This window comes from Pyxicephalus adspersus, chromosome Z, assembly GCF_032062135.1.
Source record: "Pyxicephalus adspersus chromosome Z, UCB_Pads_2.0, whole genome shotgun sequence".
Lineage (NCBI taxonomy): Eukaryota > Metazoa > Chordata > Amphibia > Anura > Pyxicephalidae > Pyxicephalus > Pyxicephalus adspersus.
Window position 1 is genome coordinate 67321707 of NC_092871.1, and position 19521 is coordinate 67341227.

General features: G+C 39.7%; 1 protein-coding gene across 1 annotated transcript in view; it reads left to right on the forward strand.

The window, feature by feature from the left end:
• The first annotated feature begins 3325 nt into the window (after positions 1–3325).
• The window catches only part of ENTPD2 (ectonucleoside triphosphate diphosphohydrolase 2), a 52092-nt gene continuing 35896 nt past the window's right edge, over positions 3326–19521 (forward strand). Inside the window, exon 1 of the mRNA XM_072429815.1 lies at positions 3326–3481. Within this exon, the coding sequence (XP_072285916.1) occupies positions 3365–3481 (117 nt within the window). The 5' untranslated portion in view covers positions 3326–3364. The remainder of the gene's footprint in view (positions 3482–19521) is intronic.

The window sequence follows — 19521 nt, forward strand, 5'->3', positions numbered from 1 at the left end:
CAAAAATTAGCCAGTGACACAGCATAATTGGAGCCTCTACAGTCTTAACCTCTTCATACTCCTACTTATCCTACACCTGTCATGCCTCTTCACAGTTGCAGACTAGAGTCAAGCTCAACAGGGTCTTCTTTCCCCGCTGATTCCGCCAAGCCCATTCCCTTGGCTGTGGGTTTGCTAGATAGTAGGTAGGGACACTGGGAATCTCGTTCATCCATTCATGTGCATAACTAATTAGATGACAAAACATTTGGCTACCTTCAGAGAGTCATAGGTATTCCCGCCGTTTACCCGTTCCTGCCCAGTACTCAGCTCTAGATGCCAGTTAATAATGCCATCCACACTCCGTCGCAGGGACCACCGCCTACTCCTCCTGCTGTTACTGCTTCCGCCTGCCCACTACCTAGCTCTAGATGCCAGTTACCAATGCGGTGCATGCCGCATTTTACAAAGTTACAGCTAGCAGATAAGAAAAGGCAGTCCCCTACACAGCAATGTCTTCAATAGCGATGGCCCCTACACTGTCCATGTGAGGGGAAGCCTCAACCTCTTCACATTTACTAATAGTTGGAGCCTCTACAGTCTTAACCTCTTCATACTCCCACTTATCCTACACCTGTCATGTATCTTCACAGTTGCAGACTAGAGTCAAGCTAAACAGGGTCTTCTTTCCCCTCTGATTCCCCAAGCCCGTTCCCTTGGCTGTGGTTTCGGTAGATAGTAGGTAGGGACAGTGGCAATCTCATTCATCCATTCATGCGCTTAACTAATTAGATGACAAGACATTTGGCTACCTTCAGAGAGTCATAGGTACTCCCGCCGTTTACCCATTCCTGCCCAGTACCCAGCTCTAGATGCCAGTTAACAATGTCATCCACACTCCGTCTCAGGGCCCACTGCCTACTCCTCCTGCTGTTACTGCTGCCGCCTGCCCAGTACCCAGCTCTAGCTGCCAGTTACCAATGCTGTCCACGCTCCATGTCAGGGCCTACTGCCTCCTCCTCCTGCTGTTTCTGCTGTCGCCTGCGGAGAACCCAGCTCTAGATGCCAGTTAACAATGCCATCCACACTCTGTCTCAGGGCCCACCGCCTACCCCTACTGCTGTTACTGCTCCCACCCAGCCAGTACCCAGCTCTATATGCCAGTTACCAATGCTGTCCACGCTCGTCTCAGGGCCCACCGCCTCCTCCTCCTGCTGTTACTGCTGCCACCTGGCCAGTACCCTGCTCTAGATGCCAGTTAACAATGCCATCCACACACCGTCTCAGGGCCCACTACCTCCTCCTCCTCCTGTTGCTGCTGCTGCCTGTCTAGTGCCCAGCTCTAGATGACAGTTATCAATGCTGTCCACGCTCCGTCTCAGGGCCCACTGCCTCCCCCTCTTGCTGTTACTGCTGCCGCCTGCCCAGTACCCAGCTCTAGATGCCAGTTCACAATGCCATCCACACTCAGTCTCAGGGACCACCGCCTACTCCTCCTGCTGTTACTGCTGCCAGCTGCCCAGTGCCCAGCTCTAGATGACAGTTACCAATACGGTCCACGCTCCGTCTCAGGGCCCACTGCCTTCTCCTCCTGCTGTTACTGCTGCCCAGTACCCCCAGTTCTAGATGCCAGTTCACAATGCCATCCACACTCCGTCTCAGGGCCCACCACCTACTCCCCCTGCTGTTACTGCTGCCGCCTGCCCAGTACTCAGCTCTGGATGCCAGTTACCAATGCTGTCCACACTCCGTCTCAGGGCCCACCACCTCCTCCTCCTGCTGTTACTGCTACGTGCCCACTACCCAGCTCTAGATGCCAGTTACCATTGCTGTCCATGCCGCATTTTACAAAGAGACAGCTAGCAGATAGGAAAAGGCAGTCCCCTACACAGCAATGTCTCCAATAGCGACGGCCTGTACACTGCCCATGTGAGCCTCTTCACATTCATCAATAGTTAGAGCCCCTTGGCTGTGGTTTCGCTAGGTAGTAGCTAGGGACACTGGGAAGCTCATTCATCCATTCATGCGTGTAACTAATTAAATGATGAGACATTTGGCTACCTTAAGAGAGTCATAGTTACTCCCACTGTTTACCCGTGCCTGCCCAGTACCCGGCTCTAGAGGCCAGTTAACAATGCCATCCACTCCCCGTCTCAGAGCCTACCGCCTCCTCCTCCTGTTGTTACTGCTGCAGCCGGCCCAGTACCCAGCTCAAGACAACTGTTAGCAATGCGGTCCACACTCTGTCTCAGGGTCCTCCTGCTGCTGCCTGTCTGTACTCCATTCACAAAAATTGTATTAAAGACTTCTAGGTGGCATTGACCATGCACTAGACTTCTAGGTGGCATTGACCAGCTGGAGATTCCAGTTAACAATATGGTACCCACTCATGTTATATAACTTGTAACAGAGCTGTGTAACATTAACAGTAGCTGTAACAAATTTTTTGACTGAAAGACCCCCCTCAGGGCCCTCTGCCTGTACTCTGAAGGCAGTGTATGGCTTGTAACAGAGCGGTGAAACCTGGCAGCTATTTTTTGGACCGGAGGATACCTCTCGGGGCCCTTTGTGTCTCTACTCGTAGGCCTGTATAATATCTGGCATGTTCCCTTGACCGCCCCATAAAATGGCCTTGCCAGCAACATAAAAAATCCTTCCTGATTTTTTTCTTGCCTTAATATTTGTAGGCTGTAGAAGCTCTACACAGTCCAGAACAATAACCCAAATTTTTCCCCCTTTGACTTTAATGGTGTTCGAATTTGATGTTCGATTACCTGAACAATATAGGTCTATACAAGCGAATAGCTGTCAAATCAAATAGTGAGCTATTCGACCAACACTAGTAAAGAATCCTTTTTCTGATTCCACAGCACTGGATATGTCAAGTTCTCATAAGCAGGACACAATTTAAATGCTTCATTCACCTTCCTGTAAGCTATTCTATGTAAATGATAAAGAAATATAATGCAAACAATGATCATTGTCTCATGGCATCCAATCAATATCCAGTTATCAGCTGTTTCATTCAGGTAAGAAAGTGTCAGCAAGCACCTGAATAGTTAGAATGAGCACATCACTAATTTACTCCTTAACTACAAACTATTTTAATCCCTGTCTGCAATAGATTCTCAGGGGTTAAAAGAAAAGCTGTATATGAATAAACCACATATTTAAATGATCCGACCAAAGCTTTACCTATGACCTGTGCCTATGTGTATGTATATACTGCTGACACATTGTATGCAGCCTTTCCCATTCCACTTAATACACCTTCCTAGCCAATGAGAGGACAGAATCGGTTGAGCCCCCTCCCTCCTTCACTCCCACCTCTTGTTTGCGCCTTGTAAGAGCTGAAAGGACCAGCCAGTCCATACAGCTGCTAGAGATGGCTAAGAAGGCGCTGGTGGTCCTCCTCCTCCTTGTGCTCTGTTTAATTGGAGTAATTGGGATCGTTCTTCTGGCCTTGCCTGCCAGGGAGATTACTGAACCCCCAAAGTTTAAGGTGAGTACATTGAATGATCACCTGGCTAAAACATTCTGACAGCTGCAGGTTTCTGTGTTTTTTTGCAGTTACAATGCCATGTGTTGTATTGGTGGCTGCTGATCTACAAGGTTTTTGCCATGTGTAATCGTGACAAATACATCTACACACCCATGCACAAATTATGTATGAAATATATATACACCTAACCGTCTAGTTAATTTATAGAGGTTGCAGCATAAAGCTGCTGCTCATGCACATGAAAACACTAATTTCTGCCAATGAAAACTCACTTCTTAATGTGTGTATTTATACATATCAGTCAACGTGCTTGAAATATCTTTTATTTTATGTACAGTGATATGCAACAATGTCATGCACTCCATTGCAGGGTACCCTTAATAATTGGTTCACTGTTAAATGAATCAGCATGCACCTTGTTGTGTCTTGAACACTGTGATTTGATAGATGGAATCTGATAGCTGGGGGATAAAGAACTTCACAGGTTCCAGCTGCTGATCACACTGCTTAAATAAACACAGATAGCTGGTGAGTTTTTAAAATAACCTTTGCAGACACTTTATAGCTGACGTCGTGTATCTGACAGTATTGGCAAAGAAAGTGGCAGTGTAGGGATGTGATAAAATCAGTTACAGATTCTTAGTTCTTAAAGTCTCATTCTTAAAAACACTTGGGCATATATAAAGTCTAACAAATATGAAGCACAAAGTCTTGAAACCTAAGGGCTGTTGTGTGTGTTGTTTTTTATTTATTTATTTATTTATTACTGCTGTCAAATCAGAACATCATTTGATTACCCATTCCATATTTTTGCACTTGATAAAGCCAGTAAATAAGCAACAATAGGGAGTCACAAATTTCAGATCTGCCTACAATTGCAAAAAGAGAAAAATTAAAATTCAAGGGTTGTAGTTGAAACTACTTGGAGACAGTAAATTCCAGTCTTTCTGGACTTTGAATATTGTGACTTGGGGATTAAAGGAATGGAATTTGTTGGGGAACGTCAAATATGTAGATCCAGTATACCCTATATTAAGTGTGTACTTGGTTGTATCAAGAAATTGCTTGCAGGAAAACATTGGTGTTGAGCTGGAGCTTGAAGTTCTACAACATGTTATCTTTTTAACTATATAGACTTGTAGTTGTGTTTTAGAGGAAAAGCAACTGTGGCATGCTTTGACTTGTAGTGAATAACTGTAACTAACTGTAAATCTCATGTGGGATTCTATTTCTAAGTTCACAGCTTTGTGTTTTTGTCATGTCTCTTAAGGGCAAAAACTGACTTTATAATATCACTGCATTCAGTTTTTAGGGTGTCTGTGTCCTGCTGTAGGCAGCTATGTTATGTAGTCTTCGCATTGAATGACCTAGCATATGGGGGCTAGCGATACATAGTAGAGTGGTGACCAAGCTTTTCGTTGTTTGGCTGTGTCTTATAAATGGGGAATTCCCTCTCCAGATGGTGAAGGAAGGGGTGTCCCTATTATTCACCCCTGGTCTCTGTGGCCATTTGACCGCTGACAATAGCAGGAAATAGAGGCCAAGGAGAATAACTGTCAGTTAACAATTCACTGTTACATTCAACATCTGGAGCTGAAAGAAGCTGTAATAAATTACTGGGAGATCATTTTTTTATAGTTAGGGTACATTCCAGTCAGCCATGAAATATTTGCATGTCAGCTATGGAACCTGTTAAATTGCAGAGAGCACTTCCCAATAAATCTTTATGCTTGCCTATTTTAATAAGCCAGCCTTATTTTCTGAACAGTTCTGAATATAATGCTACAAATTTCTATGCTCTGCTGTTAAATGCTACCCACATGATATTTACATAAAAAAGAAAACAATTTAGATAGAAAATCATAAGGCATGCTTTCGAAATTGATATTTCGAAATTGATATTTCTTCATATTACTCTGATAAAGACATGGAAAGCATTTGCACCCATCATAGTCATAGTAACTCAAGCACTAACATTTATAACACCAAATTAAACAATGATAGTCCACTGTTTTACCAAAAAGTGGGTGTCAATACCCCCAATAAAAATGTATTTGATATAAAAGAAAAATTAGAAGGAATGCAGGTTTACAAATATTTATTGAAGGTGAGAATTGATGGGAAGAACCAGAGATGGATGATCCACTTCATTGGATGACGGTTTTCCCTCCAAACCGTCAGCGACCCTTCACTGCTATAGTATTCTCCTCAGCAGCCAGTTCAGGGGGATATAGATGAGTATGCCCAACAACTGGAGTCACTGAACACCACAACAGATGAACGCCAGAATCTGTACCAAAACTAGATTTGCATAACAACAACAGACATGATGAGAGTGTTCATAGTTTAATATCCATTGACATGATTGGCTGGAGTGCTAATTTCCCAACTAAAAATTGGGCCCAATCCCTTGGTAACTTTTAATTCCTTGGCCTACTAACTATTGAATGCATAATTATTTATCAGGTGGTGTCCTTCAAAAGAAAAATGTATAATATACATATCTCTCACAGGAATTTTCTGAACATATGCCTTGTATTTGAGGGGCCATTGCACACTGTATAAGGTGAATTCTGAGCAGGTAATACACTTCACTATGAATAACCCATTGCGTCTAATGGCTATAGTAAGTGTGCAAATTCCTGCAGAAAGATCCCAACAGTAATCTCTCAGTGGTAAAAGAGGGTTTTAAGTAAAAGTGAGTTCCTGAAAACATCTTGACACATTGTTGAAATACATATACCTTAATGGTTTTACATGCCAAGTAATTTAAATTCTGTTTATCCGTTTTTTTTATTTAGGCACTGCCAGATTATGTAGCCAGTTCCCTGACCTAATTTTCAGCAGGAAAAGTAGAATTCCCTCATAATGACCCACAAAGGTGTGCAAACCCTTGAATTTGGCTCATAAATTTCAGCAACAGAATGCCCAAAAGATAAGTCAGTTGTTAAAACTCAAAATAAGCTTTTGGGGGACTTGTCCTTACAGTGTGGTAACAATCTCATCTCCAGCCTTCTGATTGGCCCAACGCAAAACCTCTCTGCCTCCCAAATCCACACTTGGCAGTTTATTTTTTTTTTTCATACATGGGAAAACTATACTGGAGACAATATGAGGGGCTGTCATTTCTGACCTCCTACTGAAAATGCAAACTGCTTAGCTGTCAGAATAATCTTGCAACCTGGGTGCTATCATTTTCCTTAACTGGAGCAAGTAGCCAGCCAGTGAACCTTTATTTTGTACAGTTAGGCTACATTCATATTTTTGGTCAAAAACCACACAGTCGCTCTTTTGGGGCATATCAAACTGCTGCTTTGTTTCTAGTAGCAGGAAAATGCACTGCAGGTCAACATATCGTGGTCCTTGCGTTTGGGATGCTATCCTTCTTCTAAAGGAGGAAAGGTATCTGTACAGTCAGAAGCAACATGTTGCTTCCAGAAACTGTGCCAAAACCCTACAACAGTGCAAATACTTGCACAAAGTGGTTCCCAACGGCTCGTATACAGTTGAATGGGTGCACAGTTTAGCATGTTGTAGAAAGTCATGGTTTACTAAGAGCCTGAAAGAAGCCTTATTTTGTTTTGTCGGCTACAAAAAAAATTAAGCCATCTAACGCACCCAACAGACACAAGAATAGAAAAAACCTGTCTTTTAAGGGAATTAAGGGTTATCTTTTAAGAGAATAACATTTGCTAATAATAATTGTCAAAATTTATACCTGTGGTCACAGCTCTCTTCTGCTACCATAAGTCTAGTTCAGTAAACAAAGAGGCTTTTGTTGGAAAGTTATTAAATGTTTTTATAGGGAAATGTTCCTCTTGAGGAGATGAAATAATAAGTGTTGAAACCTGTCTAATCTGTAAACCATATGGACAATAACATTTTATGGGGGAATAATGACCCTAATTTTTTGTCTAAAGTATTTGGGGATCCGATCTGGTTGGTAAAGTTGAACAAGAATAATGGTTTCAAAAGATTTGAAAGAGCAGTGTTTATGCTACATCTTCTTGATCTGAAATGCTCCAGCAAGTTTTTTGTTTGATAGAGAATGCTGCCACCTTATAGGCCCAGCACTGATGTTGAAAGGCCTTTTGGTTGTGAGCTCCCTATTGGTGGGAGTCTCTCTTCAGGAGTGCTCTCAACTTAGTAGCTGGTGGGCCAGCTAAGGCATGCCCACCTAGAATGGGTTTGCCTGGTTCTGCCTAAGCGGACATAGTATCTTCACCTGGCTTCAGCTAGGGGGCTTAGTACCTATTTACATTTAGGTGAGATATCCCTGCCGTAATTACTGACCTTCTGTGTAATTTGGGTGTCCTATCTACCTTTGTGTGGTTTGGCTGGTCGTGATTTCTTTTTTTTTTTTTTTTTTACATTTTTCAACCAGAAGAGTGGGAAACCCTTTAATGTGCACAGTAGGTATAAAACCCAATTAAAGGTGGTTTTGCTCTTAAACATCTACCAAAAATGTGAAATATCAGTTTAGGGTGGACTGACTCAAACTTTGTGGGTGCCTTGACAATTTTTTGGTTTTTGATCTGCTGTGAACAGATAAGATGTGTTGGTATATATTAACTTAAAAGTTATATAAACTTAGAAGTTGTGTGGCAAAGCTTTTATCTGTCCTCGATCACCCCTTTGATTGGAATAGCAGAAAATTGTACACATACTGCACACATATGATGTATTTGGGAACTTTTAATCAAGCAGTTATCAATGGGATTGGTTGGTCCAATGCGAAATTCCCAGAGTATTTGTTCTAGACACAATTGATATCAACCAATCAAATTCCAGGAAAAAAAACATTAAAACATTAAACTTGATTGATTACTGTACTAAATTGGTGCACTTTTCTATAACTTTTGTAAAATTTGTCATTTGTTGGCAAGCTAAGCTTTACAGGGCTATCAAACCACCAAAACCACTTTTTTCATGCATATTATCTCAAAAAGAATATTGTGGAATGGGCCACCCTGCTGTGGAGGACACCTAGACCTATAAGAGACATGAAGGAGCTTCGCTAGGAGCAGAGATTAGTTGAACTGAATCTATTCTACCTTGGTAACAGAAATTAGGGAGGGATATATGATCACCCTATATAAATGGTTCATATAGGGAAATCGCTTCACAATTATTCACCTTGAGATTATTGCAAAGGATAAGGGGGGAACTGTTTTCTCTGGATAAAAAAGGGATTTAATCTCTGCATAGAGAAGAGATACTTCCCAGTAAAGACCGTGAAATTAGGCACTCTCAGGCAGAAGGTTGTTTTAGCAAACTCATTAGATTTTTGTAAAAAGTTTGATGCATTTTTTTATGGACAGAATATAACTGGATATTATATTTTAGAAGCAATGACACCAGGGACTGTTGATGAATGGAATATCCAACAGCCTTGGGGAATCAGGAATTCTTTATTTCTCTTTGTGAAGAAAATGGGCCCATGCCTTATACCAATATATTACCTTTTATCTGTGTATTTAGGTTTCTAAATGGAAAATGCAGGTATTCTAGTATATTTTTATCGATTGGTATTGTCTTTTTATTTTCTTGCTGTGTAATTCTGTAATAGGACTCCAGCCTTGCCTTTCATCTTGCATAATTTTACAAGAACCCCATTTTGTTTAGGTGTTTCCCTTTCCCACTCTTTTAGGTAATGTAGGTATATTTATACCCACCTCTATAGAATTCACCAAATGGAGAAATTGAGGAAAGAAAAGTGAGAGGAGCTTGAGGGCAATTTTTAAAAATATATTTTTCATAAAGATAAACAGATTTGAATATTAGTATACATTGACACAGTATTTTATAGCTCCATCCACCGAGGATCAATAAATGGGACATTCCCCATTCATAAGACAAAGCCAAACAACAAAGAGCTTGGTCATCACTCTACTATGTATCGCTAGCCCCCATATGCTAGGTCATCTAATAGGAAGACTACATAACATACCTGCCTACAGCAGGACCCAGACACCCTGAAAACTGAATGCAGGGATATTAGAAATCCTTGCATTTAATGCCAGTTTCTGCCTCTTGGAGACATGACAAAAACACAAAGCTGTGAACCTAGAAAAAGAATCCCACCCGAGATATACAGGTACACTCCCAGCATGCCACAGTTGCTTTACCTCTAAAACAGAACTACAAGTCTATATAGTCAAAAAGATAACATTCACCTTCAGCAATTCATACATTCATACACACAAACACTCAGATACTCGCCTTCAGACACCTACTTTAATAATAACCTTGGTAAAAACATAACAGATCCTATATACCACAAGTTTCTATTGTAAACTATGTATATATGTATCTTAAGAATCAACGCTGCTATTGGTGATATTTATGGAACTATATTTTTGCTTTACATCCTCTCATGTATTGTATTGAAAAATTAGGCTATTGCATTAAATGATTGATACTTGTATATAAGGGCATTTTTTATATAGCTATATATATATATATATATATATATATATATAATTTTTATATATACTTTTTTGATTATTATTATTATTATTATTAAACAGGATTTATATAGCGCCAACATATTACGCAGCGCTGTACATTAAATAGGGATTGTACTCTGTTTCTAATTACTAGAATTTGCTCGTCTCTTACATACCCCGGAGGCAGCCTTTTGGGCGAAATGCATTGGAAACAAGACTTTTTTTGGCTAACCTACGCTATACAACTAATAAGCAGACCTAGCACAGGTTATGGATCTATAAAATACTGTGTCAATGTATACTAATATTAATATCTGTTTTATCTTTATGAAAAATATAAAAAAAATAGCCCTCAAGGCCCTCTCTTTTCTTTCCTCAATTTCTCCAAAAAAAATCCTATTTTGTATTGACATTGTTTTCAGTGCACTTCCCACAATACATGTTAAAACTACAATACATTATATAGGGCTCAACTCATTTCTAGGCTGGTGGACATTCAGAATCCTCTATCCCAGGGGTGTCAAGCTCTGGCTCGTGGGCCAAAATCTGGCCCGCAACGTGCTTTTTTTTTTTGGCCCCCAAAGAAATCCTATATATGAATTGCAGCTGGCCCACCGCTGCAATAAAATAGTGCCACTACTACAATTTCCAGCATCACTGGTGTCTATAGACCAGCGGCCTCTCTGCCTATGCGTGGCCCCGCATTGGACCGTTTTATAGACGCAAGTAATGTCAAGAATTGTAGTGGTGGCATCACTCGCTTCTATTGTGAATCATTTTATTGTCTCAGCTGTGAGCTCTGTAGGATTGTATAGTCTGGCTGCATGTATTAATTTTGGATCATGATGGTCTCTAGAGTGCAGTCATTTCCATTGCCCAAAGAATCTTTCTACAATAATATATTATTGTATTTATATGGATACATCCTGGCTCGGCCTTAATTACCAGTGTTATAGAGGGTGGAGATGTCCCTGGCCTAGGCGGATAAAGGATTAAAGCCTAAAGAAGGATTTTAGATGATACTAAACATGTTAAAATAAAACTGATGTACCAGAACGTTTTATTATATATTCTAGGAAATAAGAAATGTTATAGGCTAAAGGAAGAATTCCACACCCCTGTCCTATTTTTCTTTTTTTAGCAGCAGTCCTAAAACCTTGGCTTACATTAGACTGGGGAAAAATTTTGAACAATTTCTTTGTTGACTTCAATTTTTAAGCTTATTTACCCTAAAATAGGTATGCTGATTCTGAAAGTGCAGTTAGTTTTTTTTTTTTTTTTTTTATGAGATTACTGTAGCGTGGATTTGTATAGGCTATTCATTACATGACAGTGTGGTCAGAGGTTGTGCGCTGCTCTACTTAGTGAATAGGCAAAATTTTTCTACTTACACTTGTATTTCCTTTCTTTCAGATCATGTCTGGCTCTGCTGTTTCTCGTCGTATGTGCCTAAACAACCGATTCATTTTGTTATATCTGTGGCAGTTTCACCATTCCCAGTCAAGGGTGAACATCAGCACATTTGTAGTGGAAGCCTATTTGGCATATTTCAAAGTTAACCTTGGTGATCAAGATAAGTCTTGGGCCCCTCATAAGGTGTGTAAATAGTGTGTCCAGGGTTTACAGATGTGGACAAAGGGAACACATGATAAGATGCCATTTGGTATACCTTTGGTTTTGCAAATGAGCCAGGAGATCATTTCAGTGACTGTTACTTTTGTATAAAGAAAACTTAAGGATATAACAGGAAAAATTTATGTAACATAGAGTATCCTAGTCTACCATCGGCTATACGCCCGTTGGCTCATTCGGTTTTGTTACAATCCCCTCTCTTAAAGAACATGATTATGGTGATGAACTAGGTGACCACAATGATGAAAAGTTTGAAATTGAAGAGGACTCTGTTCCTAAAGGATTTGATCAGCATGAGTTGAGTAATTTTGGCATGTGATTTGGGACTATCGAAGGCTTCAGAACTCCTAGCATCAAGACTGCGTGAGAAAAACTTACTTGAAAAACGAACGAAGGTATTGTATTTTTGAACCAGAGAAATTGCATTTCTCCAGTACTTGACTGACAGTGGCTTTGTGTATTGTCATAACCTGGTTTATTGGAGGAATTGGGAATTCCAATCTATAACTCAATTGAATAGCGACTATTCATCGATAGCTCAAAGCGGAGGCTAAGGTGTGTCCACCTTCACAATGGCAATATATTTGGGTCAGTCCCAATCGGCCATTCAGTTTCCTTTTGCGAAGAATATGCAGACATAGTCATTGAGTTGTTGCTATATCACCAACATAATTGGGTCATCTGTGTAGACCTTAAAATGGTTTGCTTCTTTCTTAGTCAGGAATGCGGATACACCAAGTATCCCTGTTATCTGTGCATGTGGGACAGAAGAGCTTGTGAGAGGCATTGGATGGAAAGAAATTGGCCTCCAAGATCTGCCCTAAAACCAGGTGATCCAAACATGAGCCACTTTTTGATAGAAAGAATATTATATTCCCGCCTCTGCACATGAAACTGGGTCTGATGAAGCAGTTTGTTAAAGCTTTGACAAATTAAAGAAGACATTTCAAGTACCTCCTTTTGGAATTTCCTAGCCTGTCATTTGAAAAAATTAAGGCCGGTGTGTTTGATGGTCCACAGATTCAGCAGCTCATCAAAGATGAACATTTTATCAGGACAATGTCAGAAGTCGAAAAGAGTGCTTGGTTATCATTCAGAGCCATTGTCAAGGACTTTCTTGGAAAACTCACGAGCAAATAATTACACAGAATTTGTCCAGAAACTCTTAAGCTACATACACACTTCCAATTATTATCGTCGGAAAACGAACGACGAACGTTCCTGCACGATATATATGAACGATCGTATAGCACCGATACTGCACATAGAGGTAACGACACGATCGTTCGTAGATATTGTACACACAATAGATACGCTCGTTTAAGCGATAGAGGAACTATGTGCACGACAGGAAAGTGAACGGACGTTCGTTCATCACGCATGCTCTGAACATGGACGATCAACGAACGACCGTACACACGAACGATGCTCAACGATCGTCGTCCAATCCGATCCGCCGGTCCGGTCGTTCGTTTCCAGCGACTTTCCTCGTTCGTCGGCGTCGTTGGTTACTTTTTTACGAACGATTTTTTGCCCAATCGATCGTTCGTCGTTCGATTGGAACGATAAAAATTGGAAGTGTGTACGCACCTTTAGAGAGCTACAAAATGGTTGGTTGCAGTATGAGCATCAAGGTGCATTTTCTGCATAGCCATCTTTTTAACTTCCTGGAAAACCTTGGTGCAGTCAGTGATGGACGATTCCACTAAGATTTGAAGGTCATGGAAGGATGGTATCAGGGTAGATGGGATGTACATATGATGGCTGACTATTGTTGGAGCATGTGGCGGGATTGTCCTAACACTGAACCCTCCAGGAAAAGCTTTAAGCATAAGTTTTTAACTAACTGCTTACCCCAATAATTTTCAAATGTTTTACTGTAAAAAAAAAAAAAATGTCATAGAGTAACAATTAATCATTTGTATGAACAAAAGAAATTTTAATAAACAGTACATTCAAGTTAATACTTCATTTTTTTTCATTGTAAAATTTGTATGTTTTTTGACATAAATGGAGGGTGCCCTGTATTGTAAAAAACTGGATGTGGTAGCAAAAAACTGGGGTCAATCAGTATCAGCATTTTTAAGCTTGCCTTTAAAACGCTGGAAAACTCCTATGCTGCGTTTTTAACGTGTTTACGTTTTGAGTGCTTGAAAACGCCCCATTGAAGTCAATGGAAGTGTTTACACGCGTCTACTCCAGTTTTCTGGCGTTTTCCAGCTTTAACCTAGCGTTTTAAATTTTTAAACGTTGCAAGCAACGTTTAAGATAAAGCTCGTAAACGTGCCTCAAGGAAACATCCTGGTGTAGATTAGCCCATTGGAATGCATGGGGATTTCAAACATGGGCTTTAAAAGCCTGGTGAAATACCAGAGCAGCCATTCTGGACATGGGCAATAATAAACTTTGAGTAGGATGAGTGATAGCACGAAAAACCCAAAACCTGCAATTTAAATAAAAATGTAATTTTGTCTTTTTACAATAGAAGTGTGGCCTCTCATTGTGGAAAGGAGGTACAAATTCCTACAAATACCCATTGACCTTTCTAGCGAATACCAATCAATTCAGCTGTAGTAGAAGTGGCAACAATGTCACATTGGTCATGAACTCAGAGGTGCCACTCTCATTTAGGCTGTGCATGCTTGAATGACATTAGAAATAATAAAAAAAAAATTAATAGAAGGAATGGCCACTAGTCCTGCCCACTACTTCCTGGATTGGTGCTTCTGCTTCTGCTGCTGAAATTCTCCAATTTTTTGTTGCAGTGTCTAGAAGGGGGAGCACATTTTTAATATTATTATTATTATTATTATTAGCAAGTATTTATATAGCACCAACATAATATGCAGCGCTTTACACAGTCTCTTGTCATATCGCTAACTGTCCCTTACAGGTGCTCACAATCGAATGTAATTGGCATGTCAATGTCAATAATGTAGCCTAAGGACTAATTTTGAGGGAAAGCCAAATTGCAAATTTTTTGCGATGTGGGAGGAAAATGGAGTACCCGGAGGAAACCAATGCAGACACAGGGAGAACTTACAAACTTCTTGCAGGACATAAAAATAAACATTTGATTGGTGAAGGGCTACACCAAAAAAAAAAATCATGTTGAGTATGGTAGGAAATGGTCAAAAACCCCATGTTTGGAAGACTTCACTCCTTGTTAGGTATTTGAGCAAGGAAGTGAGAAAAGAGAAATACTTGCTTGATTATAAAATAATAAAAGAATTAAAAGTTGTACACTAGTATTTTGTTTGATGGCCTTGAGCTTTGATTCAGGCATACATTTGCCATGATATAATTTCAAAAGGTCTATGCATTGTCACAACATTTATGTTCATCTAGAGTTGCATTAATTTTTGGCCACTTGTCATTTTGGAATATGTCCATACCACCACGGTAGAAAAAAATCAATTGATGGAAAATTCTGGTCATTCATACTGAATCTAGACCTGACCAACTGAGGCAACCCCAGACGATAACATTGCACCATAGGCTTGCAGTCTTTGTTTAGGCCAGGCAATGTAATGCTTCTCAAAGGAAAATGTTATATTGCTTCCTGCTTCAGTAACATCTTTTGTTTTAAATTTCCCATCGCTTTCTCAACCAGTCAGTCCTTATGGCAGTATCTGTGGTCATATTTAGGATGCCCATAGGCAAATCTCCTACCATAAGTAGTTACACTTTATAAACTGACCAGTAAATAAAAAATTTTCTTTTTTAGTTTGTGTCCCATGCTGCTTTTCATCTAGCAAGCTGAGCCTTTGCTATCATTCTGTAATAAAATTACACATGCACCAAAGCCAAATGTTTTTTTCCATGTGACTGTTAAGGTCTGAAAACATTTTAATAGTAAAGTGACTTTCTGCAGCCAGAGGGGGCAGGTTTAGAATTAACTCTGAGGCTGAGAGAGAACTGATCATTTCTTTGATATCTTGCAAGAATCCCACCCTGATTTTACACAAGTCTGCAGCCAGCAGATTTCGTGGTCTCGTGTGCAATATAAAACTTTTCTACAAGAGCAACAGATTGTTTGGGTCATAAGCCTTTTCTGCAGTACCTGAGCTTGACAAATGCCTATTCTGCTGTGATCTAGCAAAAAAAGTGTGTCAAGGATCTGAGGCGTGTGTGACTTCTCTAATGCTACCACTGTTATCAGCCTTGTCCAGCTTACACGGCCTCTCTGCATTTAAAAACATGGTTAGTTAAGTCAGTTGTTTTCATGTTATTAGAGTTGGGAGGAGAGAAGAGCTGACACACCCTAGCATCACCACAAGGGTACAACAGCAACTATCTGTGCCTATGAAACTGGCCTAATCAAATGTACACCCTACATTGGTTGGTTGTATACAAGACTCAAAAGCCTATATTAAATTGGCTGGGTCTTCCTATTGCTGTCTCCTCTTTGATAGGTGGCTGGAAAGAAGAAAGCTGCTACTGTTGGACAGGGCCAGTCATTTCATAATCAGTCGCAAACCCAATGGTCATTTAATAGAAGAGTCATATAGCAATGTCTGAACTTTCTTGACGGAGTTTGTGGTGTGAAGACTGCTATGTAGAGAAGATGCCTAGGTACTATCTTAGTTCTTGACAACCTTTATAAGTGGCAAAGTTCATACAATTGACTTGTCTCCCTTTATATACAGTTTGAAAATTTTACAAGCACTATGCATACTTTAGTAAGCATGCTTTGACCTTGTATATTGAACCTGTCAATAGAAACCTCACTATGTGCCCTGCAGGTCTTTTCTCAGCTTTTGCAATGTGTCTCAACCTGCCAGAAACCCCAGTAATTTTGTAGAAATAATTCTTCTTTAGCACATAACTCAAGGTCACAATCCATCCAAGAGAATTACCATTCCCATCATGCCTTTCTGTTACCATTTTGTCAGTGTGGGATAAAACTTGCCTAATAAGAATTAATAAAACGCTATGCACATCTTTTGTATTGGCATGTTTTATCTGTCAACTAAACTATGAAACTCTGATTGTTACAATGAATTTGTGTGCAACTGAGTGACTTGACTCTTGATTTTATTCCACATTTGGGATATTTATATAGGTGGCAGGAAATTGCAAGGGGCAGTTCCAGTTGCCAGTGATTTTCATAAATTATTCCAAGTTTTAAATATTTGTCCCAGTTAATGGTGCTGTGGTTTAAACCTGATTAGTTGTGCAATGACACCCCTTTTTTTAATCTCTTGTCCTTAGTTTCCGAGCCCTGTCACCAGTTGAGGTCACGACAAGTAGGTCCTGTTATCCCTGTTGGATTGTAGGAGACTGCACCCAAATGTACATGGCGAAAGCTGTCCGTCTAAGTTGGCTTAATACACCAGTTGAGGCCATCAAAAGTGGGTCCTATCATCCCTGTTAGTCCCCTTCAAGCCATCTTCACCCAAAATCGCGTAGGAAAGCTGATAGTCCAAGCTGGCCAACTACTTTTTTACACTCACTTTGCTGTGTGTATGTGACACAACAATAGATTAGTGGGGCTTCTATAATCTATTGAGTGATCAGGTGTGTACAGGTCCCAGGACTTTAAAGGAAAAGATAGGTCAGGGATTTTCTTCATCTGCTCTGAATTTGTTTTCCTAAACTTAATGCGTGCTTTTTTTTTTATTTATGTATTCATTTTATGGTTCATGGAAAATTGACTGATTTTTCTTTAATTTTTACTCTACCACATATACACCATTTACTCGCACACTTCTCTAATTAGGAACAAAGAGATTGACTAAGAGTTTGATGACTCTTTCCACTTTCCTGTTTGATGTTGCTAGTTCTTTAGCAGCCAGTTGTCAAGAACAAGCTTTGTCACATGGTAAGGAGTAAAATGAGTTACATGCATCCTCATACTTGAAAATACTTTCAGTATTTTCAGTGTTGGTGGTCGTACTGAGCAGCAGGTACCTGAAGAAGTGGTAAGTATGTGCTGCTGTAAAGTAAGTCTGTTGTTTTTTCCTGCATTAACAAAGCACATGTTCACTTTAAATACTTTAAAGATATTGCACATATACTGTATGTGAAAATATAAAATGTTTACAAATATTGTTGGAAACTAAAATACCCTAAATATTTTTTTTTGTTTTCTGCTGTGGTTTATAACTTGTTTTATATGATTAATATTGGGGGGGGGGGGTGGTTCATAATTATTCAGTGAACTTAGAACCTAAAATAACACTATTATCAAACAAAATCATTCTGTGTCTGCAGAATGAGAAAATGCCATAGTGAACCATAAATTACTGTAACTTTAGATGCACCCTCTTGACCACAAGCAGAAATAGCAAGTAATACAATTAGGATGCTATCTTATGGTATCAATTGTGTTAGAGATTTGAGTTACCTTTTTAAAGAAATCAATTTGAGTAAAATGATTTTGCCACTCTCTAGGCTTGCCTATTTGTGATGAATGGGTATATATTTATCAGGGAAGTGAGCATATCCATGGTAAACTGATTTTACACATACACTGATCAGCCTGAGTGCTCTATTGTGTGCATTGTAGGGACTTTTGGGGGGGGGGATCCTGATACTGCTATGCACTTTACACCTTGAATGTTTGAGACTAAATGCTTTGTTGGCCCCTGATCTCCTCCTAGCCATATCAAGAGGACAAGAGGTCCTTTAGTTTTGTTTCTGTACTTGTAAAGTGTTCATAAAGATGTTATGAAATTATTTATGCTATAAGATATTATATAAAAGTTTTGGTAATGTTCCCAGCATTACCAAAGATCTCAGTGCTTGGGTTCCTAGGGCTATATATCTAGGGAAATAAATCCTCCCGCTAAAGTATAAACAAACAGATTTTCTTTTGAATTGGAGCTACTGGCCAGATTGCAGAGGCTACATTTCCTAAATTCCTATGCTAATACTGACTACTCTTAAGTCTTTATTTGCTTTCTTCTACTGCGAGTCATTACCTTACCCTTTTCTTCAGTGATGTGAAAATTCCTTCACCTTACTTGTGACGACCTCTGTGATTTTCTTGCTGCAACATTTAGGTTTTGCACACATTTCTTGCTCTCATGCAATAATAACCCTGGCACAGGTTTTCATCTATTCCCACTCTATGCGGAACTAAAGAATTTGAAAAAAAAAATTGAAATTTTCATGGGTCAAATATATGTTTCAAAATATTTTGTCTGAAGTTCTAGTTTACCTGCCCCCAGACCTTCCTGTGTATGCATACCTTCTTGCATTTGCTTATGATCTAATGTACTTGGTTTAGACTAAGGGAAATAATCTTTAGTTTTTTGTGGCCAAGGGACGCATCTCTGAGTGCCAGACTTTTCTATATCTGACATTCCTACACAAATGATGCCAACAAATTCTATATATTATTTGTTCAACAGTAGAGCTTTGTGGAAGAGTCTCTTCCTTTCTGCTGTCCCTTGGCGCATTTCAGTACAGGTGTGGATAAAATTACAGACCATCTGTCTTTTTCATGAAAGCAATGACAAGGCACAATATGCTGTAATCAGGATAGTTTGCTTTTAGATTACAGTAATTTGATTAGTATCTGTTTATGGGTTAGTGCGTGTGTGTATAAATAATATCAAATCTTTTCAGTTTCTAATGTATGCTGGAAGCAGACTAGTTGATCTAAGATGCAGACCAGTGGGAGGCAAGCTAGAGGTCATGGGTGGCATACTAGAGACCATGGGAGACAGATCCAAGCTAGGTTTCGTGTTTCACATTGCCAGATTGAAGTCTCTGTGTAGGACTGCAGCCTCTTGCTGTTCCCCTGTCGTTCACATCAGATCAAGTGGAAATGAGAAACTGTGGTGTACAGATCAGAGGCTTGTGATTAAGTGTTCAAAAATATGATAGCATCACTCACTAAAGGAATTTACACATGGCTGTCAGAATAAAAAACTTATGTTTTCACAGGAGTGTATTTTTATCCAGTTTTCACAGGAGTGTATTTCAAGCAGACCTATGCTGAGAAATCTG